Source organism: Amphiprion ocellaris, chromosome 10 (assembly GCF_022539595.1).
Source record: "Amphiprion ocellaris isolate individual 3 ecotype Okinawa chromosome 10, ASM2253959v1, whole genome shotgun sequence".
NCBI lineage: Eukaryota > Metazoa > Chordata > Actinopteri > Pomacentridae > Amphiprion > Amphiprion ocellaris.
Window position 1 is genome coordinate 28,136,321 of NC_072775.1, and position 25,258 is coordinate 28,161,578.

The window sequence follows — 25,258 nt, forward strand, 5'->3', positions numbered from 1 at the left end:
TCAGAATATTTATTATTTCACCACCAGCTTTGTTTTTGACATTAAACTTAATTTATTTGGAGAATTCCTGAACAAATACTGTTTCTTTCTGAGAGAATATTTAACCTCCTTTGGTGTCTCTCTGCTGTAGGAAGGTATAGACACCCTGGAGGAGTGGGATTTCAGCAAATACTCTGAAAGTGCGGCCAAAAAGGCTCTGAACCACAACATCAAACACGTGATGAAGGAGGGCGGCCGAGCTGGAAAAGCTCTGATGATCAACACCGACAAGCTCATCAGCACCGTACAGGTTTTGGGCGCTGCAGGTGGCGTCGCCAAAGCTGCCCAGGCCATCAGCGTCACCACCGGCGTCATGTCAGCGCTCTTCCTGGCTCTCGACGTTTTCTTCCTCGCCAAAGACTCCCACAAGCTCCGCAAAGGTGCCAAAACCAAGTTCGCCGCCAAGATCCGGGAGGTGTGCAAAGACCTCCAAGACGGCCTACTGGAACTGAACAAGGTGAAGACACAGCTGCAGAAGACGATGGACGGCATCGAGGTGGAGGAGTACGAGCAGATTGAGGAGGTGGAGGTGGAGGTTGACGATGACTTGGAGTCCGACCCCAAGAAGCTGGCAGAGCTGGAACAGGAGCTGGATCTCCTGGAGGAGAAGCTGGACAAGAAAGTAGAGGAGGAGCTGAAGAAGGGCAAAGAGGCAGAGAAGGAAAATCTGAAAAGTAAGAAGGAGAAAAAAGAGGAGAAAGTAGAATCAGAGGAGAAGAAGGAGGAAGAGGAGACAAAGGAGGAAGGAGATGACTCAAAGAAAGAGGAAAAGGAAGAAGAAGAAGAAAGCAAATTAGAGGAAAAGGAGCCAAAACATGAGAAGAGTGTCAAAACTTCCAAAGAAGAAGTTTTAAAAGAACAATCTCAGCAAGGAAGCAAGAAAGACAAAGAAGCCGAGAATAGATTAACAGCCGGAAAAGAGAAACATGAGAGCAAGCGAGACAAGACGAAAGAAGAAACCGGTGCGAACAAAACAGCAGACAGGAAGGAAAAAGAGAAAAATAAGACGGAAACAGAGCAGGAAGAAGTTAAAAGCAGATCAGTAGATGACCGGAGCTTAAAAATGCACCTTGAGAACAGAGAAAGTGGAAGGAGAAGGAGCAGCAGGGAGGAGAAGCCCGAGGGTAATAAAGAGGAGAGGAGGCACAGCACCAGGAGTGATAGATACGAAACCAGAGAGGGTGACCGGACAAAGAGCAGGAGGAGGCGAGAAGAGGAGGAGAGAGGAGCGACGGACTGGAGAGCAGAGCTGACTAAAAACAGAGAGGACAAACCGGAGAGCAGGGTGGCTGACAGAGCCACAAAGAGAGAAGACCGCGGAAAAACGGCATTGCATCGAAGCCACGAGACAAGCAGGGAGCATCCAGAAAGAGAGGCACCGAAGACGAGCCACCACAGGGGGGAGGAGAGGAGAGGCAGCCGGGTGGAGAGCACCAGGAGGCAGTTCGAAAGGGCGGGAGGTGGTGAGGTGGAGGAGGAGAGGATGAAGAGAGAGGATGGAGGGAGTCGGAGGAGGGAGAGGAGAGGAAGTGACAGAGAACGAGGACATGAAAATAGCCGGAGAGAATCTCGACCTCGATCCAACGCTCTGCTGGAGGACGGACTCTATATTTAGATTCATCCATGATATTACCAGAATCAACAGATGCGCTAATTCCAGTCCACAGAGAACGAAAGTCAGTGAATCACGTCTTTAAGTTTTGGGTCATCCCTCCAAATTTAGGAAAAGTTTGCCCTTGACCATCTCATATTTATCTGATTTTTTTTCCCATGCATATTTATGCTACTGTTCAAAAGTTTGGGGTCACTTCGAAATGTCCTTTTTTTTGAAAGAAAAACAGTTTTATTCAGGGAAGACAAATTTAAATTAATCAGAAATACAGTCTAGACATTGTTAATGTGGTAGATGACTATTCCAGCTTTAAACGTCTGATTTTTAAAGGAATATCTACATCAAATCAAATCAAATGCCTTTATTGTCATTGGACATATGTACAATGAAAATATGGGATACAGAGGCCCATTTCCACCAACCATAACTCTTGTGTTCTAATGATACATTGTGCTAGCTAATCACGTTGAAAGGCTAATTGATGGTTAATGGATGGGCTATGATGGACTTTTGAATGCAGTGTATGTTGTTAAGAAAACGTGTAAAATTTGGGCTTATAGGTAATATTTGTTAAAATCCTTAAAGAACGTTTGGTCATGTCGATTTCTTCTGTGGATCAACATTTGAAGAGCCATAACTTGAGAAATAATGTAGTTAGAGTCTGGAAATTTTGCAGGTTAAACGATATGTCCATGTGGTCTTCAATGGTTCAACCCAAACCAGTTATATGATGGAGCCAGTTTGGTCAAAAACAAGCACCAATAAGAGCTTTAAAATGTAGAATATGGTGCCAGTATTAAATATTGAAAATTAATTATGTGACGTAATTTCTTATGGGACGAGTTTTTATAAAATAATCGAAGCACTTTAAGTTGGAAAACCATGATTTTTCTAATTATATGATGGTGCAAATTTGGTCAAAAACATGTCCAAACCTTTATTTTTCACCCTAAGAGGCTGCTTTTTTTTCCCTGTGATTGGCACCAGTAGGAGCTTTAAAATGTAGAATATGCTGCCAGTATTAAATATTTAAATTGATTATATGACATTGATTGAAGTGAATGATAAGTTGGAAAACCATGATTTTCTCATTACATGATGGTGCAAATTTGGTCAAAAACATGTCCACCTTTATTTTTCATCCTAAGGGGCTGATTTTTATTAATTGGCACCAATAGCAGCTTTAAACGTTGAATGGCACGAGTCATTGAAAATCATTGAAATTACTTTGGTTTTTTTTTTTGTTTGTTTTTTTTTTTACATTTGTAGCGTGTTTTAAAACTATATTATTTCTCAAGCTATGACAATTGGCGTCAAGAAAATAACACAAAAATCGACAAGAATCCACCCTCTTTAAGGATCGTTACGTCAAAAACTAATGTTACCTGTGAGCCCAGTTGTTTCACATGGTTAACTCAATCAATATTCACCACTTTAAAGAAAAAATCAGTCAAATTGGAGATGGTCAGGTGTGGGGCATTGGTGAATTAAGGTGGAATGACCCTTTTTCTCCAGTATTACAGTAACCCAGTGGGTACGTGTACTGATACATTGCAAACAAGAGCTGCTAAAAGCTAATTCGGCTATTTTTAATGGAGCAAATACAGACTTCACAACAGGATCTTTGTCTCAGTTGCTTTCGTTTTTGCTTCCCAGTGGTTTCCCCATTTTCACAAAAAGTCAAACTTCACACTGAGCTAATCTAAAAAAAAATAAACAAGGCAGGACTAGCAGCTCTTCATGCATGGAAAAAAAAAGTCAAAAACTTCACCAAAGAAAACACTGCAAGTTTAAAGTTGCAGTGTGGAACTTTTGTTTCCCCCTTTTGGCTGTGAGAGTAACTACACAAACACTGCCGATGTCTGTTAAAGGCTGCACTACGAAGCACTTAAATGAATCATTTTATGTAAATTAATTTTAGGTTTTGTTAAGCTGGCCTAAAAAAGAAAGCCCAGATTTGGTGAACTTGCTTCATAGTATGGCCCTCTGGTTCATGTAAAATGTACCAGTGTGTCAGGGCAGGAGTTTGTTCACAAACAACAGATTTTAAACTCCAGTATACCGTGAAATACAGATATCTACCTGGTGCTGATAAGTTCAATCAGAATTGAGTAACTTGGTTGTATGAGCTTGAATACACCAGACAGTACATTTGTTTATATGTAAAAGTCGTGCACTCTAGCTTTAATTAAATCGCCCAAACTCTTCTTGAGAACAAAATCCATTGGACAATAACTCTAATACCTATTATTAGGATCCATTTAATGTTGATTTTGGTGTTTTTGCGGCATTTGTGTTACTCAAGAGTGACAACTTTTAGTTTTTTTGTCATCTGCTGACAATCCCATCGATCCACAACTTTTTTCCAGACTAAAACATTTCCACAACCATTGGATTGACTTCTGTGCAGATATTCATGATCCATAGCAGATATTTCTAATGACTTTAAAGAGCCTCCGACTTTACTTTTAGCGCTGCCATCAAGTCTGAGATAAGACTCTAATGTCTCAGAGGGAAGTTTGCTTTGAATTCACAATGTTTCTGCTGCTGCTGTGCAGTAACAAATCGGAACACATCTCGTAGACACCTGGATTTAAGAAGTAACTGCACAATAAATTACTGAGGATAAATACTAAAAACACTAAATAAACTGAATCAGATGCTATATTAAAGTACACAAATATTCAGATACTTTGAATCATTGTAATCAGCAACAACGATCAACCCAACTTTTAGCTGCTCTTTGCGTTTGGTGCTAATGGGTAAATATTAGCATTCTAACACATTACATCAGGCACTTACAAAGATGGTGAACATAGTAAACATACCTGCTAAATATTAGCCTGTTAGCATTTCCTATGAGACCATGTTACCAGGCTAATATTAGCATTAACCTTTAAGTGCTGCTGAAAACTCTTGAGTTTTCCTCTGAAATGACTCTACTCCTTTACAATGTACAGTCATGGCCTGCCTCAGGGTCTAAAAAGCAAAGTCAATGCAGGAGTGCCTTTAACCTGCATTCTATCAAATAACCAGCAGGGTGTGACTCCTCTGGTTGCTAAAAGAAGTCAGGTTGTCTGAGAAAATGACCCTTTTCTCACTTGATTTATTGCCTCAGTAAACATTTTCCTCATAGGTTTTTGGTCTCAAATGTTACTTTAAAGTCTCCTTCAGTACAGCATGGTGTTATATTTTTAAATTAAAGTCCTATTTAGAGTAAAATAGACAATGAAACCGGGTACATTTTAGGCCATGGAAACCTTGTGATGGACAGGTTGCTGCCATATCACTGAAAGTAGTGTTAAAGCCATCAACACAGTTTTTTTGTGGGTTTTTTTTGTATATTTTGTACTGTATGTTTTGTACAGTGGATAAATATACTGACAAGACAGTAAAAGTAGTGCACTATGCAGTAAATAAGGAGTGATCTCAGACACAGCAGTAGTTATTTTAAGGGGTGTTTTCACCCAAATGACAGGAAATAAAACATTTCAATTGTTTTATTTGCAGGTTTTAAATGTTTAACATGACATTTGACACAAAGCTGATGAATGGATCTTATTTTGTTGTTTACAGCTTTGATAACCTGGAGTTTCAAAAAGCAGTTAGCAGGTTATTCTCTTATTATTATTATTATTCTATTCTATTGTTAACCCTCTGAACCCCAAACACTTTTTGGCGATTTTTTTCTTTTGCTTCTGTCACATTTTTACTCTCTGTGGGCTCATTTTTCACTGCAATACAAAGTCCTGCACAATCTATGGAACCAACCCTCCAGCGGGTTTTTGGGTGCCAGAGGGTTAATTTATCCAAGAGAGTTTCTGTTTTCAGTGTTGTGAGCAGCACAAATGCTGTCACATTCACCTCCACTGTTTTATGATGGCAACCGAAATCTGCTACACAGACAAAAAAAAACAACAAAAAGACTACAGGATCTGCAGGTTTCTCTGTAATGTGGGTGGAACAAGCCTTTAAAATCGTGACATGTAGATATTATGTTATTAGACCATCTTTAAAGTAATTCTAATGTGTGGAAATTTGTTTGTGTGACTAAGAGTATAGATGTTTGTGATAATAATCTGGAGTTTCCAAAGTCAGACAGATGTTCTCGGATCTTTCTTCCTTCTTTTTTTAAATCACTGGATGCTGAAGATTTGGTGACTTTGGTTTGTTTACGCCACAAACAACCAGCAGATTTCCAGTAAAACACAGTTCATATTACTGCTATTGGCTCCTAATTTTGTTTGAAAAAGAAAGCTATTTAAAACCTTAACATGTGTTACTCTACATGGTGTCTGTTACTTTATATTATTGGTATTTCAGGGTAAAACTATCAGGGTTGTTTTGAAGCCTTTGTTACAGATATGCTGCATATTGTTTGTCTATCATTGAAAAATGGACATGAATCTGAGTTGTTATATTTCAAGAAATACAGAAAGATATATAATAATAATGATTTCACTAATTAAATCACCTGATCCCTGTTTGTTTTAACGTCTTAATGATGGTATACTTTAATCTGTCTTCACCACTGATGATATTTTATATGTTTTTATATGAGAAAGGGCTCTTTTCTACGGTGCTGGTTTCTTATCAAACAAATAAATTATTAAGATTTATTAAAGTGTCTGTTTATGTGTATTTTCTGCTCTCACTAATTTCACCTCCACACTAGCTGTTGTTTTTAACAGAAAAATTATACATTTGACTGAAAAAAAACTTTTTTAGCTTTTAAAACACAGCTGACTGATTTCAATGAATATTTTCTGAGCTTTAACATTTGATCACCACAGGGGAGAGACAGAGAGCTGGAGTGTAAAACAGATCACATCATCTCATAAAGTGCATTTGTAACACTGGTTTCTATAGTTTTAATTTTTATATTTATAATGTAAGGCATCTTTTAGGCCTTGTGCTTTGACACATTGCTGTATATCATTTATTTTTGTTATTTATCCTCTACAAATGCCGCAGGTTTGGTGTAATAAGATAATTTACACTCACTTAGATGCTGAAGGATGCTATTATTTGCCACTTTATATTTCTGTTTCAACAAGAAAAGTATAGTACTTTTTATTTCCACTACATTTTGCCGACAAAGATCAACTTTAAATTAAAATATCACACCACGCTGCATACAAAGCAGGAAAACTGCTTCCATTGCGACCAACTACATCAGCAAAATAACATTAATAAATCAATAATAATAATCCAACATAATAATATATAACAATATAACACAGGAGGCATTTGTCTGCGAAATATTGCTTTTATTTTATATATTTAAATAACATGCTGACAAAACCTGCAAATCAGTTGTTTAAATCCATATGAATGGTCTGTCTTTTAGTTCAGAATATTTTTAATTTAATATTCTGTATTTCCCTATGCTAAATATATTTACTAAATAGACTAGAAATAATGACATTAACTTTCACAAACAATATAAAGAATAAATTTACAGTTTGTAGTGCAATTTGCAAATCACAAGTTTTTCAAAAAAGAACAAAAGTAAACCCACCAAGGCATTTTTAGTTATTCTCTGTTGGCCTAATTTTTTCACTACTTCATCCAGTGACATTATTAAAGGGTGTGTCAGCTTTACAGTGACAGGAATGATGTGTCGTTACATCATTTGAGTCATATTTGCATTTCTGTCTTGGAAAAAAGAACAAAAGAAAAACAACCTTAAAACACCTTAAAAACCACTGAACTTGAACAGTTGTCATGAGTTCAGTCAGAAAAATCAATAAGAACTTTGTGAAAATCCCAGCGACTCTATTTACCAAAGGTGGTGCCAGTGTAATGTTGTCTTAGTCTTTTGTTTTCTAATGTTGAAAGGGTTTTGGTTTTTGCTTTTCAGTGTCATTACTTTTTTCAATACATTAATAAAACATTCAATTAGCTGGTTTACAGTGAAACAACAGATATTTATATTATTCTAAACAAAAATATACATACATTTGTAAAGATCTTGGATTACATGGTACTCTTGCATTTCCAATGACTCCTGGGAACTCTGTAGAGTTTTTGTCACAATAAAGCAATCCTGCATTTTGGTTCTTTCATAGATTTATTATAGGTTGTCTGGCATGATTTGAAAAAATCTATTGTGTCAAAAAGTATACATACAGCAACTTGAATTGTCAGTTTTGGTAATGCAGAAAATTTTGTTAATCGAATTTTGTTCTTGGCATTGTCTCTTAACTTCTCATGAGAAGACTGGCTACAGTTGCTGGCTTCTCTGAGGCAATTTAAAGAAACCCATTTGATTCACAGTCATCAGACTCAGCCACAAACACTACAGTGGGAAAGTCTAAGCAGCTCAGCAAAGATCTGAACAAGCAAATCTATGATTTAAACAAATCAGGAAAGTCATTCTGAGATGACATATTTCAAAACCGTCTCTGCAAACAGTTGTAAGTATAACGTTCATGGTACAGTTCTGCCACAATCAGGATGAAAACACAAACTATCACCTGCTACTGGGAGATAATTGGTCAGGATGGTCAAGAGTCAACCAAGATTCACCAAAAAGCAGGTCTGCAATGAAGAAGAAGCTGCTGGGACATGGGAGTCAATGTGTTGAAAGGCTGCTGTGCAAGAAGGAAGCTCTTCCTTCTAAAAGCGGCACCTTAAGGCTCGACTGAAATTTGCTGCCCATCACATGGACAAAGAAAAGGCCTTCTGGAGAAAAGTTCTGTGGACAAAAGAAGCAAATATTGAGCTATTTGTCCACAGTGATCAGAAATACACTATATTGCCAAAAGTATTCGCTCACCTGCCTTGACTCGCATATGAACGTCAGTGACATCCCTTTCCTAATCCATAGTGTTCAATATGACGTCGGTCCACCCTTTGCAGCTATAACAGCTTCAACTATTCTGGGAAGGCTGTCCACAAGGTTTAGGAGTGTGTTTATGAGAATTCTTGACCATTCTTCCAGAAGCGCATTTGTGAGGTCACACACTGATGTTGGACAAGAAGGCCTGGCTCTCAGTCTCTGCTCTAATTCATCCCAAAGGTGTTCTATGGGGTTGAGGTCAGGACTCTGTGCAGGCCAGTCAAGTTCATTCACACCAGACTCTGTCATCCATGTCTTTATGGACCTTGCTTTGTGCACTGGTGCACAGTCATGTTGGAAGAGGAAGGGGCCAGCTCCAAACTGTTCCCACAAAGTTGGGAGCATGGAATTGTCCAAAATGTCTTGGTATGCTGAAGCATTCAGAGTTCCTTTCACTGGAACTAAGGGGCCAAGCCCAGCTCCTGAAAAACAAGCCCACACCATAATCCCCCCGCCACCGAACTTTACACTTGGCACAATGCAGTCCAACAAGTATCGTTCTCCTGGCAACCGCCAAACCCAGACTCGTCCATCAGATTGCCAGATGGAGAAGCGCGATTCGTCACTCCAGAGAACGCACCTCCACTGCTCTAGAGTCCAGTGGCGGTGTGCTTTACACCACTGCATCCGACGCTTTGCATTGCACTTGGTGATGTATGGCTTGGATGCAGCATTCCATGAAGCTCTCTGCTGAAGCACTGTTCTTGAGCTAATCTGAAAGCCACATGAAGTTTGAAGGTCTGTAGCGATTGACTCTGCAGAAAGTTGGCGACCTCATGGCACTATGCGCCTCAGCATCTGCTGACCCGGCTCCATCAGTTTACGTGGCCTACCACTTCGTGGCTGAGTTGCTGTCATTCCCACACACTTCCACTTTCTTATAATACAGCTGACAGTTGACTGTGGAATATTTAGGAGTGAGGAAATGTCACGACTGGATTTATTGTACAGGTGGCATCCTATCACAGTTCCACGCTGAAATTCACTGAGATCCTGAGAGCGAGCCATTCTTTCACAAATGTTTGTAAAAGCAGTCTGCATGCCTAGGTGCTTGATTTTATACACCTGTGGCCATGGAAGTGATTGGAACACCTGATTCTGATTATCTGGATGGGTGAGCGAATACTTTTGGCAATATAGTGTATGTTTGAGAGAAGGTGAGGCATTTAACCCCAAGAACACCAAACCTACTGTCAGGTATGGTGGTGGCAGTATTATGCTCTGGGGTTGTTTTGGTGCCGGTGGAATAGGTGCATTACACAAAGTAAATGGAATAATGAAGAAGGAGACCTACCTCCAGATTAAAAGATTAAGAGGCATTGACAAAGATTAACTCTATGTTCTTCAGGAAAGCCTGAAATCATCAGACAGAGGGTTGAGTCTCAGACACTGCTGGGTGTTCTAACAAGACAATGACCCCAAAAACACATAAAAAAGTGGTAAAGAAGTAGGTAAACCTGGCTAAAATTGAGGTTTTAGACTGGCCTCCCCAAAATTGTGATTTAAACCCCATCAAGAATCTGTGGACTGTGATAAAGATACAAGTCTGTGTCAGAAAGTCAACAAATTTAGTTGAACTACACTAATTCTGTCAAGAGGAGGTCAAAGATACAACCAGAAACTTGTGGATAGAAACCAAAAGTGCTTAACTGAGGTGAAAATGGCCAAAGAACATTTAACCAAATCTTAGAAATGCTGTATGTATATTTTTGAACCAGTATATTTTGCCATATTTCCAGAAGACCTATAATAAATCTATGAAAGAACCAAAATTCCTGATTGTTTTTGTGATGAAGGTGCATGTGTTTCAATAATTCCACAACGAATACTAAAGAGTAATAGGAGTAATTGTAACCCCAAGACTGCACTGATATATATGGTCTTTAAAAGTGCATGTGAACTTTTGTTCATGATTATATAATAGTGTGTATAAACAGATTCTCAGTAGAGACTATATCATTCAGTAAAGAGCCAACGGGGGTTGTCTTCATTTCTACAGCAATGTAAAACTGGTTTACTGGAAACAGCAGCCAAAATAAAACTACGTAGTGTCTCATGACATGCAATCAACTTCAGGAAATGAATGGTTTTAAAATATTTTTCTTCACGTCATGTACTTTTTCAAGGTAAATGCCTGATGTGTTTAAAAACCACAGGTGATGATGGTTAGTACATAAGAATGAGGAAGAGTTTCGCGATGAATGGAGAGAAAAATGAGTAGAGCCGAGAACAATGTATCTACTGTTTGTTATTGAATCATGTGTAGGGGTTTGTTCTGGTTGTTTGTTTTTATTTATTTATTTTTTTAAAATTTACTTATAACTCAAATATAAGTGTAGCACATAATATTTTATAAAAGTCTGTCGATTATTTTTAGCATATGGGTTGTTGTTCCATGACACAGCATCTCTGGACTGAATGGACATCATGGGACAACCAAGTATGTTGAAATGATAATGAGCAGATTGAGACCAGAAATCAAAAGGCAGAAATGAGTCACATGTGCGATGTATTCAGTTGATCAGGTTGTTGATGCTGGTTTGTGGAATGTATTTCCTGAAGGGCTTGGTGACACTGGCGGACATTCTGGGGGACAGAATCAAGTCAGACACGTCCATCCAGTATGCCAACAGCCCCCTTATCATTTTTCTCTGGTCATTAGATAACAAAAAGTACAATAAACTTTATGGTCCCTCATTGGAGAAATTCTCAGGAGAGAGACGCGAATTAAGCACAGTAAGAAACAAGACGATGCAAAAGTAAAATAAAGATAAAAATAAAGGTATAATTACATATCTACAATGACATGGTGTGATTAATTGTACTTAAAAGTTATAGAGCAACAATGCCACATTATGTTATAACACTAGAAAAGCTATAGAGGGAAAAACCAGTGTTACGTCACGTTGTTGCACTTGAGTGGCAGTGTTAAAAAGTGCTATGGTTGGATTCCTTCTTGCGTGGTTGGTATAGCAACCTGTTGCTGAAGGAACTACCTAAGGCCAGCAGTTTTGTGCAGGGGGTAACATCGTGTCATTTCAGTAAAGCTGACATTTTTGGTGGCCATTTTTAGTCACACTATCTGATCATCATCCTTGACAGCCACACTTGACGAGGCTGTGGATTAACTCAGGGGCTGAGAATTTGTCACCAGCTGAGCAGCTCAAATCCTTTTTGTGTACACTTGGCTAAATATGACCCTTTTCTAACAATAGAAAAGACACATTTAACTTTTTCTCTAAGTCAACAACAACAACAGAAAGATTTGTTATATGTTTATGTTTTTGTTTAGTGTGTAGTACATGCATAAACATACACTTTCCTGCATTTTCAAAATTGAGTTATTTGGCCACAATGACCAGAAATATATTTGGGGGACAGAAGGTGTGACCTTTAACCCCAAGAACCCCTCTGAATTAAAAGGTGTTGAAACAAAGGTACCAGAGTCCACAGTGTCTTACATCACCATGAGTTGACAGGCTGACATGCAAGACATCTTAAAACTCGACTGAAGTTTGCTGCTGATCACATGGACAAATAAAAAGGCCTTCTGGAAGAAAATTCTGTGGACAGATGAAACAAATATTGAGTGATTTGGCCACAGTGACTAGAAATATGTTTATGATATGTGTATGAGAAGGTGAGGTCTTTTATCCCAAAAAACACCAAACCTACTGTCAAGCATGGTGATGGCATCATTGTGCTTTGGGGCTGTCCTGCTGCCATTAGAATTGGTGCTTTACACAAAGTAAATGGGATAACGAAGAAGGAGACTTACCTCCAGATTCTTCAGGAAAACTTTAAATCTTCATTGGGTCGTGGATGCTGTTAGGTTTTCGAACAAGACAGTGACCTCAAACACACATCAAAAATAGTTAAGGAATAGCTACAGTGGGCTAGAATTAATGTTTTAGACTGGTCTCCCCAAAGTCCTGACTTAAAACCCGTCAAGAATCTGTGGATTGTGATGAAGACACAAATCTGTCAGAGAGTCAACATATTTAGTTTAACTGCATCAATTCTGTCAAGGGGAATAGTCAAAGATACAACCAGTAGCTTGTCAGAGGCTTGTGGATGGCTACCAAAAGCGAAAATGGCCAAAGGACATTTAACCAAATATTAAAAATCCTGTATGTATATTTTTGATTTAGATTTTGTCATATTTCCAGAAGATGTGTAATAAATCTATAAAATTGAAATTTTTGTTAGTTTTTTGACAAAAACACGTCTTTTCATGATTGCATCATAAAAAAATTAGCAAGTCATTGAAAACTGAAGACTGCCATGATAGACATGATCTTTACACCTACTGTACTACAACCGTCACAAACCAAAGTGATGGACAAACTGATTACTAATGGATTTATTACACTTCACCTGAGACTCAACACTACAAAACTCATTTCACTATAAGGATATTTTAGTGTGGACCAACTGAATTTACATCTTCTAGCATGGCTAAAAACCAAACACAAAATGCTAGCATCAATATGCAAACATGCCTAATGTTTATTAATGTTTAAAGGATTTTTTTCAGTTTATTTCTATCTGCTGCACTTACTGTGCTAATAACAATGCCATGAGTGTGATCCTAACTTTGCACTCTGTTATGGAGATTTGAGAAATTTAGGAGTTGTGTAAGTGCATTCCTGTGGCTTTCAAAACAGCATTTGGATGTGAGTCATCTTAAATGTGTTTTTTAAGCCTGGTTAAAAGTAAAGACTTCAATCAGGTGCCTGGAATCCACTTTGTTCTACCTGCATTGAATTCTCCATCCAGTTATATCCTGTATATTCATTTGAGCGTGATGGTTGGTTCATTTGCATGTTTAAACTCAGCAGCTAAATGCCACAACAAATTAGCCCATAGAGCACACAAGTCATTTTAGTTAGACGGTTGGCCAGCTTAATTCGAATTTGGCACAAATGAGGCGAATCAAATCAAAAATCAAAAACAGGACATCCTGAAAGTCACCATACCTATGGAAACTGGTTTTGTTCCTGTGCTCCCTCCTGCTGTTTACACTTTGGTTTGTGTCACTCCTAGATTTTTCAAATCTTTGCAAGAAAGACAGAGAGTGCAATGTTAGCATCACACTCAGAGTCACAATCTATTAGGGGGAAACAGAGTAAGTGAAAATAAACCAGAATAGTCATTTAACAAAGATACTGTACCTTCATGTATATATCAGTGGATGTTTAGCAGCATGCTAACCACAGATTGTATATATAAAAGACCATGATGGCAACTGCCAAGTGTCAAACTCGAGTCATCACAACAGCAGTCAACAATCTAATGAGTGATTCCATGTCCATCTTTTATATACAGTCTATGATGCTAACAATAGCTCTAAAGACAAGTTGGGGCTGAAGCTAATGGAACTGTTGGTAGTTGTTGGACATATTAAAAATATTGACTTGTTCAGAATGTACTATGAGGGACACAGATACACAAAATTTCATGGCAAACCAGCTAATAGTTTGTAGGACTTTTTTTTCCAGACCCTGGGGGGACTATATATCTCATCTGACCTTGGAATGCCTCGGGATCCCCCAGGAGGAACTGAAAAACCTGGGAACAGAGATGTCTGGAATGGCTCGGGATCCCACAGGACCCTGGATACGTGGAAGAAAAGGGATGGATAGATGAAATGAGAATGCAAAATTCCTTAAGCCTACTCTTCTGGTGATCTGCAACTGCATCCAGTAGGTGTTGAGACATTTTAGCACGGACCAGAGTGGTGAACTGACCCACATTGCCATCCAAAAAGCCTAAGCATACATTTTCCTGCCTTTTTATGCCATTTCTATAAGTGTAGCTACTTGGACACAGTGACCAGATATATGTTTGAAGGAGAGAAGTTGAGGCCCTAAACACACGACCACCAAACCTACTGTCAAGCACAGTGGTGGTAGTATTATGCTCCTGGATAAGTGGAAGAAAATGGGTGGATGAATGGAGAAGGCTCTGAACTCCAAAAACACCAAAACTATCGTAAAGCATGGTGGTGGTAGTATTTTGCTCCCAGATAAGTGGATGGATGGATGGATGGATGGATGGATGGATGGATGGATGGATGGATGGATGGATGGATGGATGGATGGATGGATGGATGGATGGATGGATGGATGGATGGATGGATGGATGGATGGAGATAGCAAAAATCCAGTAGGCTTCATTCTGTGGTGGCCAAAGCAGTGAACTGACTCACCCTGCCATCCATAAAGCCTTACTGCTGGCATGTTCCATAGATATCCCGCTACTTTTATATCTACGCCATTGTGTTCACTACACTTATATTTCAAAATACTCCTGCATAAAAGCACACTATACTCACATATACACAATAATCACATGGTCTTTATTCAGGGAAGTGTCATTTTTTTCCTGCTGTCTTTTGTTTCCTGGTCATTGTCTTGTCTCTCCTTGCTGTGCACATATACGCCACCACACTGCTTACCTTATCAAACACTTCAGACCGGCAGAACAAACAGAACATCAGTCAATGTGTGCACATTAACCCTGCAGTTTGTTTGATTAAGGATCACTGTTAGTTGAACCTGTTTTAAACTGAATATCCTTTGCTAGCTTCTCGAAGGAAGAACTTATCCCAAAGCATCTACCAGAATTAGTTTTTCATAAATACTACATATTTCTGACTGTATTATGAATTGTTTTAGAGATTTATGGTTCAGATGCCTTTTAGCTGAACTTGAGAATGAAGGGATGTTGGGTAACATTTGAAAATATAAACTGAGAAAAGTAATATAGAATGACATTTGGCCTAGAAAGTCAGTGCTTAGGTGTTGACCTGCTGCTGGAAATTCCTCTGTCAAATTTTCAATAGATCTCCAACTGCAAAAAAGAAAATAGAATTCATAGTTAAAACTTCTTTTAATGTATATTTAATAGCCACAAAAACTGAAGTCTCTGCCTGATGGGGCATTATTCTCATTGTTTGTAAAGAAGTATCTTTTGGGAAATCAGTTTTTCCATTGTGCTGAGTTTCTGTTGTCAAGCAGGTGGATATTGTCTTCTAAAGAAAGTTGGGAAGGACAAAAGAAATTTGATCGGGCTTGGTTCTCAGCAAAGACACACTCAGGAGGGTTTAAATATAGTTTCAGGGGTTTTTGTGGCAAAATCAGAAAGAAACAAAAAATCTATATACTGTGTATGTTATACACTTACAGACCACTGAGCTGAATACATCTAATAATTCATCCTATTTCATTCTAGGTTGATTTGTCTGCTGTGGCAATATCAGATGCTGCCCGTTGTTTGGTGTATTGCTGTTTCTGTGGTGTATTCTTTGGTTGCTTTGCATTTAAGCGACAAACCCGGGATGAGCCGATCAACAACAAACAACATTCCGAAACAAAGTAAAAACTGCTTTTGGGAAAACTGAAGCCAGAAACAACATAACTACCCAGACAGGAATGTTGAGTCAAGATATAACTTGGCATAAAAGCACCAAACACTCCCGTTTGTCTCTGTGACACAGTGGTATTAACTTGTGACACCGGATTGCCTATTTTGTTTGGCAAAGATGGATCACATTCCACGCTGTTACAATGAAGGTTTGTCATGTGTTTGAACTGCCAAGCGAGAGTTTTACGATCAAAAAAATCGTAAATCTTACTGAAAAATATCATAGAACTTACTCTGACAGTAATTCAGACTTTAAAACTTTATCAAATTGTATTTCTTTTTTAAAACATATGCTGTCCGAATGCATTTATTCAGCACTTTGAGTGTGCTACATTTGAAATCCCTTCCTTTTGTTTATGAAAAAGATATGCTGTTAATCAAGTTACTCATCTTATAATCTCAATTATACTCACATTTTTCATTTGAACAATAAAATCTCTGTAGTCTGAATTTAGCTTCATATGTAAGTTTATATCACTTTAATTCGATTCAGACTAAATATCGACTTTCACGTCCCCTGTTTATTTGTGGATGGCAGCGTTCAATAACCTCAACTTTGAGCTGAAATCAGTCATTCAAAAAAACTCCAGACGGAAGTGCCTTGTACAGAAACAAACATTTTTCCCCTCAGGAGTCATGAGGCTCATTTCTGAGAAGGTGCCTCAGTGACGTGAACAAAAAAGGAAGTGCAGCAGGTAAGGAGTCAGACAGGTGTGCTCTTACAGCCCCGCCCTTTCAGGATGCTGTAACAAAGCTCCTCCTCCTTCCTGCATCACCTGCATTGCTGAGCATCAGTGCTGACGTCCGGCGATTTAAATTATTCCAACAAGGATCAAACGCACTCAGAAGAGCAGAAACAGCTGAACAGCAAACATTCAGCATTTAAGACTCACAGCATCAAGTAAGTCCCTCAGATGTTTATACTTGGATTCTCCTGGATAGTTGCCTTTAACTGTTTTTTTGTTTGTTTGTTTGTTTGTTTGTTTGTTTTTGGATTTTAGTTCATTTATAAAGGCTGAATAAGTTCATTTTTAGAATTTTAGTAAATGTGAAAAGATTATCTATTACGTCATACAGAATATGATTATTAAATAACGTTGGCTTTCCCTGAAATAATCTGAAAGCATCCTGAAATATTGGTTCTGTTATTTGAATATTCAGGCATTTAATTTTATTCAAAAGCGTCAGAAAGATGCCACAATGATGTATTAACTAGTATTTATTCTATATACACTACCAGTCAAAAGTTTGGACACATCTTCTCATTTAATGGTTTTTATTTATTTGTATTATTTTCAACATTTTAAATTAATCCTGAAGATTAACACATTTTTGTTTACAACATAATTCCATATGTATTCTTTTATAGTTTTGATGTATTCAGTGTTATTCTACAATGTATAAAATAACAGAATGAGAAGGTGTGTCCAAACTTTTGACTGGTAATGTATGTTACAGTGTTCAGGATAATGGTAGTTTCTGTGAGTTTATTTATAATGTTTTTGTGCTTTTTTAGTAGTATTGTATGGACTTGTGTATAGAGCAATAGTTTTGTTTTCTGTACAGTTCAGTCTTCATCTTTTCACTGAACCAAATCTTAGCAGAATTACAATCATACATTGCGCTGACATGAATAATTCCAACAAATTAAAATACTAGAAATCCTATTAATACTATGACCAACTATTTAAAAGTAGAATTTTGTGTCTGTTCACTTTTATTTACTCTTTGCTGTGTATTTTTGTGCCCTCCTGACAGGAATGAAGCAAGCATTTATCCTATTGGTCTCCATAGCCATGGTTTTTGTGGCACCAGGTGCCCAAGGATCAGCTCACCTGTCATTTTCAAACATAACAGTAAGTTTTAATTGAAACGAATCCTCTCAGCATGTAGCACCATATCACTGTGACCACCATACCAATAAACTGTACATCTACAAGTCAAAATGAGTTTTAGATTAAAAAGATAATGCTATAAGTGGCCTCTGAATTTGATATTTAAAGTAAATAACTTTACCATCTACAATAAAAGCTGAGTTTTAATACCACTAAATTAGTTTGATTCTGTATTGTTTTAACATATTTGTACAAATGTCCCAGTTTTCCTTGGAGAATATTAAATATTTAAAGTATTTATTTTGGGTTCTATAACTATAGTTATGATTCTTCTTAATTTGTATTACTTTAATATGTCCATCTCCAGAGTTTGGACTTCTGTGGATGCTTTTATATTTATATATAAATTTGTTGAATTGATAATGTCTTAGGTCTTTTTCCATCAGCAACTTTGTTCAGTTTAAAAGCATAACTTATTATACATAGGTCTTAATTTTAGCCACAAATTCTCAACTGGATTCAGGTCAGGGCTCTGACTTGGCAATTCCATGCCATTAACCTTGTTGTCATTAAACCATTTCAGTGTAGTGTCTTGCTGGAAACAAATCTTTTCTCAAGATGCAGTTCTCTATGAGATTGCATCACGTTGTCCTTGCAGGATTTTCCTATACTTTGCTGCATTCTTTTCACCTTCTACCTTGACAAGCCTACCAGGGTCTCCTGCTGAGAAGCATCCCAATATCATGATGCTGCCACCACCATGCTTCATGGTGTGGATGGTGTGTGCATGATGGGCAGTGTTTTGTGTCCACCAAAAATATTGTCAAGTCTGAAGGCCAAAAACTACATTTTCAGACCAAAGAACCTCCTCCTGCAGCCTTTTGGGAAATTCTAGAAATTGAATATGAGCTTTTTTCCCCCAAACACTGGCTTTCTCTTTGCCACTCTCCCATAAAACTTTGACGGGTGGATTTGTGAATGTGATAAACTGACATTATTTTGAAATAGAGTCTTTTTTTTTGTAAAACAATGTTCAAAAGCTTGAATGTTGAAAGCCATAATATTCAATATACATATACAAAGGGAGTAAAACTGAGCAGAAAAACTGTATAAAAATGGTGCAGTTCCCCTTAATTCCAGCCAGCACCAGTTGTGCTGGCTGGAATTAAGGGGCTGGCTGAGCTCGAGTCTACATTTTTACACATGAAAACAATCAGCCAATCAGACAATCAGCTCAAAGTTATGACTCATTTAAATGTGTTCTTTCTGCAGTAGAGGTAAAACTCTAAGAAAATACCAGCTGTTATAAAGTGTTTACTCATAAGCAGAAGCTGTTACCTGTCCTGTGATTTTAAGTATGATTGTGTGTCTACCAGGCGAACGTCACTCGGACAGGTTGTGGAACCACGAGACTGTGTGTGGAGACACCAGAGGATTGTGACCCTGCAACAGATGACCCTTGCCTGTTTACATCTGTGAGGGCTCCAAATGGCACCACTCTGTATTTCAAACTGAGTGGAACAATCAGTGGAGATAGCTACGTTGCAGTGGCACGCACTGCAAATGCATCTGAGGTACAGCACACAAAAATACTTTATTTTTTCAGACCCTTTGTGTAACAAGACAAAATACAATCATAAAACAAAAATGAAGATTGTATTCACAGAATATTACATTAGTCACTATTTGACTTGTATATTTCTCAACTGAAATTTAGTCAGATTAGATGCTGGTCAACTTTACTTATATACTAATAGAATTTGAAGTTTGGCATTGATTAGAATGCCCTCATAAACCTCTACCTGCCATAATTCAATATCATACATGTTTCTGTCTCTAGCTGTCCTAGATAACAAGGTGAGCCAACTAGCATGGCAAAATTAACTAAAAGTTAAAAAAATACTGTACAAATTGTTCACCAAATATTTGACAAGTTGTATTTATCTCAACTAACACTGTAAAGTTCAGTTCAGCATTACAGAGATAAAAATGATAGAAATTTAAACTGCTCTAGCTACCAAAGCTAACTAGCTAGCAAAGCTAACTATCCATCCATCCATCCATTATCTATACACCGCTTAATCCTCGCTAGGGTCGCGGGGGGGCTGGAGTCTATCCCAGCTGACTCAGGTGAAGGCAGGGGACACCCTACACAGGTCACCAGTCTGTCGCAGGGCCACATATAGAGACAGACAAACACTCTCACATTCACACCTACGGGCAATTTAGAATGATCAATTAACCTCAGCATATTTTTGGACTGTGGGAGGAAGCCGGAGTACCCGGAGAAAACCCACGCATGCACAGGGAGAACATGCAAACTCCATGCAGAAAGATCCCGGGAAAGCCGGGACGCGAACCAGGGATCTTCTCACTGCAAGGCGAAAGTGCTAACCACTACACCACTGTGCAGCCCCAAAGCTAACTAGCATTTGTTAAAAAAATGGCAGTTAACTGTAAGTAAACCAAAAAAACTAAAAGTACAAGTTGTTCACAAAACATTTAGCCATTTGTTCTTTCTAAACTAATATTCAGTTTAGTTCAGCATTATAGAGATAGCAGTTATGCAAGTTTAAACAGCTCTAGCTATCAAAGCTAATGAGTGAGCATTCGCTGAAAACCGGTGAAATTAATTCTAAGTTAAAAAATTTCAAGTAAAGTTGTTCAACTATTTAAGTATTTTTTCCTTTGCAAACATTCAGTTAAGTTCATTTCAAAATAAATGAGATAATAATTATAAAAATATTAAGTTATAGCTAGCAAAGCTAACAAACTAGCACTTGCTAAAAACTGGCAAACTTAAGTAAAAACAAACAAATAGTTCTGTGTTTTGGAAATGGACACTAGTTTTCATTCATACAGACTTGTAATGAATATATCTGTAAATTTTTGTTTTTGAACAGTCATAGCTTTAACTTTCAATTAGTTTAATGTCCATTTTTAATAACACTGTTGGGTCTTAAGCCTTATCATAGTCAGGTAAAGTTGTATTATGAATAGTATTTTGTTGGGTCTTCCTCTTTAATATTAAATCACTCTGGTAAATTCCCATCATAAAGAAGCTTAACCTCAATTAGGTTGATTCACAATGGTAATGTTAATTTCCCACTGGAAAGCAATTTGGTACAACAGCTGAGACAGTGTAATTTCATCCAGATGTAACTAACAGAGAATTAGGATATCATCCATATAGCATATTTATTATGCAACCCCTGTAATAGTGTCACCACCAAAGTGACTTGTGTCTTTATTTATACTTTATTGATTTTGGTCAATAGTGACTTACCCAAATGCAAACATCTGATAAAAATGACATAGACATGTAACATCTGTGATCATATGTTATTATTGAGCTTCTCAGCCTGCCTATACCTGCCTGAATGCTCCATGACATAACTTACCAGTTTGCTAACAACACATTGGCTGTGTCTTTCAAATTTCTAAAAAAATCAGGCTTATTTTTCTCCCTCATTTGGACGAGCCTTCTAAGTCTATTGAAGTGATATATCTGTAGCTAGTTGGGACATATATTTTCTCCTGTATAAAGAAAGCGACTATATGATTATGTTATGTTTTTATAAACATGCTATATAAAGAACAATGAATGGACCTGACTGACTTGAATACGGTTGATAGTCCCAACAAGGTTTTTATCCTAAGACTGAGTATTTGACTTAATCACAGCTGAGACAGTAAATTTTCACCCAGATTAAAAGTAATGGAGAGTTCACATATCTGCTATCTAATATCAAGTTTAATGATAACTACATCCATACAGCATCAGCTTCCCTCTGTAGTAATGTCCATGTAACCATCGAAGTAACATTGACTTGTCTCTTTATTCATTCCTGTATTGGTCTCTGTCAATAGTGACTCACCCAAATGCAAACATCTGCTGAAATATGACATAGACATGTGACAGAATGAGAAAGGCTGGAATCTCAACTGTTGTCTGGTCTTTTTCCTAACTATAGCGATTTATTTCCATGTTTGTGATGTTAAATTTCACCTCTGAATTCACTTTAAGGAAACCATCTTAACCTTTCAGCACTTCTTATTTCCTCAGGGTACCAGTATGCTGTATGCCTGTGGGAGAAACGGCACAACTAATGGGGTCAATGGGAGATTCTTCTTCCAGGTAGTGCAGAGAAACAACACCGACGGAACGCTCACTGTCATCAGCAGGGTGAGGCCTCAACTTCCCTTATAATAAATATTGTATTTACTGCATTCTTCATACAGGAAACAAACCTCATGTAAATCATACAAATTAGACCAGTAATCAAATACACACACTCTGCAAACTGTTCAGTCAAGATTGTATTTTCAGTTTTAGTTGCAATCTCATGGTGGTAATGACAAATGTCCAGATTTTGTGGGCAACATCATTAAACATGGTACCAGAACTCTTCAGATTTATCCTTAAGATCATCCAAAACTTCACAAAATCTTCCCATTCAAATAAAGAAAAGCAATTTTCATCCAAAGCACACAGATGTCTGTAATTAAAATAAAGCAAAGCTTTTTTCCCTAAAGGGTTAGATTTCAAATTAAATATTTAATTTGTTTAGCTTAACTTTGCTGTATTTTTACATCAACATATCTGACTTCATGTCACATTACCTTTTCAGAGTGTGACAGGAATACAATCCCTGATAACAAATACAAAGATCCAGTGTGTGTTTCACGTACCCGGAGTGGACGCCTCCATGGTGAGGAACACAGTCCTCCTACTTGGGTCTGGAATGGTAAATGGAAGTAAGTGGACAAACATGAGCACAGACTGTAGACTATAACCTTTTCTGAATGTTTATCCATGGAAATAGGTCCATATCTGATATGTTTCTAGTACAGATGCCAAGACAGTTGCTGTGTAGAACTGTAAATTAAGAAGAATTAAATTATCTCTAAATGCCATTTCATTCTTATTCTTATTCTCACCTACACATTTGACAATGTTTCATTCTTCAGGTACTCTCGGGTTCTTCACCGCCAATGTGACCACCCCTCCTCTGAACCTTTCCAACCCAGCGAGCAACATTAACAACCCCACCACCATGTCAGGGGCAAACAGAGCCCTTTTCCCTCAGGGTAAATAACACACTGCAAGTTCATTTTCACACTGCAAGCCTTGGGGCTTTAGATGGTCAGTTTAATAGGGAACCTGGACAATCCTGCCCACAAACAGTATGACTACCATTAATATATAAGATCAGGTAGTTTGATTCACAGAGGTCCACATTAAGCAAACTTCCCACGCTTCACTTTAACTGTTAATTGATTAGATCATGTCCTTTAAGTTTGTTTAAAAAAAAAAAAAAAACAACACATATTTAGGGTCAAAACTGTAGAAATAATTTTGGGAAAGACTGACACAGAGTGATTTAAGGTTCCCTCTAAATAGACGTGGAAGCTGCTCTGGAGCTTTCAGAGTGAAGTTTTTCTAGTAGTAGTGGAAACTGTAGATAAACAATTGTAAAATCTGCCTTTTGAAGAAAATCTGATGAGGTTGAAAGCTACAGAACAGCTGTTCAAATCAGTTCTCCTGAAGTATCTTCTTTTGTTTGGTGGCTATAATAAAAAACAATAGCAGATTTATTCCTCAGTTTTCTGCCAGTGCTGTTAATTCAGCAATAATATTTTACTTGCATTGATGTTTTTTATGTAGAAATGATAAAAGTTTAAAAAAAAACAAAAGAAAAACAAAATAGATAATGACGAGCCTTGTTATCAGTTTTTTCTTTTATGACTGCATTCTTACTTGCAAAGTGCAGAAACCCTGACAGATGTTTTCTGACAAACGCCTTTTCTGTCTTGTTCCCTGCCAGCTTTGCCGCTGCTGCTGAGCATCTTCATCCTGTACATCCTGAAGGCAGCCTGAGAGAGTCCAGAGACGAAGCTGAGACCCAATGAAGACACAATGATGACACGTTTGAGTGTCAAAGTGTTTAAAAAGTGGTTTTGCAAAACTTAAAATTATTTAAGGATCTTTTTGCACCATGTTTATACCTGATAACTACTTTGAGCTGAAGAATCTAATGACGTTCATTTTGAAACCACCTTTTCTTTTTTTTGTGATCAAATGTTTTCACATTTTCTGTTGTCTCTCCAGTTTTTAAACACATTCCCTCTGACACCACAGCAGTGTCTGCAAATAGAAATTTCCAGATTTGGGTGTAACGAATTTGAGCCGACATCGACAGTAAACCACAACAGCCAATGTTAGTTAAGAGACACACAACCCAGCTCAGGATTGTTACCTTGTTTTGATGTGCATGGAATGTGACTGTAAACTATCTGTTGAGCAGATGACAGTGCACTTAAACTAAAAAACCAATAAAACTTATAAATAATCTTGTTTGTGGCATCGTGTTGTTGACTCCCGTGATAAAACTGCACCTCCTGCTAAGTCAACAAAGGCCAATCTGACACCACAGTCTGGTGCTGAGGAGGCTGGGAAGAAGCTTGACTTAAAGCAGTTTTGTTTGGTTTACTCCTTTACAAATATAATTTTGGACTAAACTGTGCTGAGAACTAACACAACCAAAAACATACTTTGCAAGAAAATGCGTGTACTCACATGACTGTACATGTGAGTACATGTACAGTCATGGAATTTTTTTTTAGATAACTCTTGTTTTCTTCAATTTCTTGTTCATTTTAATGCCTTGTACAACTAAAGGTACATTTGTTTGGACAAATATAATGATAACAAAAATAACTCATAAGAGTTTGATTTAAGAGCTGATATCTAGCCATTTTCCATGGTTATCCTGATAATAACCACAATCGCTTAAGTTCTTACATCAATAGCTGTGACATTATGCTGTCAAAAACAGCACTTTAAGTCATTCCATGTTTTCCTTTCTGTCTGTTTTAGTCACATGATTCACACAGGAGGAAGTACTTGATTGCATAACCATTGTTTTTAATGACTGCAGTCATGTGTCTTGGCATGTTCTCCACCAGCTTCTGACATTGTTGTACTGTCACAGCAGCCCATTCCTGTTGCACAAATTCAAACAAATTTGCTTTGTTTTTGGGCTTGTGGTTAGGAGAAACAGTCCAATCCTACGGTGGCCGAGGGGTGCAAACGCAGCACAAAAACGGAACGCCCTGCAAGACACAAAAACACCCACAAAAAATAAATGCTGCAAGATAGAAAACACCTACAACACCTGCTGCAGGAGACATAACACCTACCAAAATGAAACGCACTTCACAAGAGAAACGGACTGCAAACAGAAACGTACTACGAAACAGAAACACACAAAAGATAAATGCTTCAAGAGACAAAACACCTGCAAAAAAAAAGAATAGAAATATTTATTCATTGTTTTTTGGGTTGTGAATTAAAAAAAACATTATGGGGCCTCTCTATTTCTCTTGACATTTTTTGCTAACACCTAAAAACAAAAGTAGTAGAACAACAAAGAAATGTTCCTATACTTAAGCACATTTAGCAAGTTTAGAAAAATCATTCAATATTTGTTTTAATGT

General features: G+C 37.6%; 2 protein-coding genes across 11 annotated transcripts in view; both read left to right on the plus strand.

Moving 5' to 3' along the window:
- LOC111585752 (uncharacterized) overlaps positions 1-25,258 on the plus strand; it is a 120,989-nt gene that overhangs the window by 65,364 nt on the left and 30,367 nt on the right. For 7 of the 10 annotated variants that reach the window (XM_055014346.1, XM_055014344.1, XM_055014345.1 and 4 more), the window contains one exon: positions 131-6,275. The exons of 1 other annotated variant lie outside the window; for it this stretch is intronic. In XM_055014346.1, the coding sequence (XP_054870321.1) occupies positions 131-1,654 (1,524 nt within the window). In that variant the 3' untranslated portion in view covers positions 1,655-6,275. Of the gene's footprint in view, positions 1-130; positions 6,276-13,981; positions 15,160-25,258 lie in introns of those variants that run through there. 2 more of the 10 variants (XM_055014352.1, XM_055014353.1) reach the window with 2 other exon arrangements.
- LOC111573205 (putative ferric-chelate reductase 1) lies at positions 16,697-24,111 on the plus strand. Its single transcript, XM_023277235.3, has 7 exons — positions 16,697-16,824; positions 17,682-17,779; positions 19,135-19,332; positions 21,825-21,944; positions 22,390-22,516; positions 22,730-22,849; positions 23,587-24,111. The coding sequence occupies exons 2-7, from the start codon at positions 17,684-17,686 to the stop codon at positions 23,637-23,639; spliced, it is 714 nt and encodes a 237-aa protein (XP_023133003.2). The 5' UTR covers positions 16,697-16,824; positions 17,682-17,683; the 3' UTR covers positions 23,640-24,111.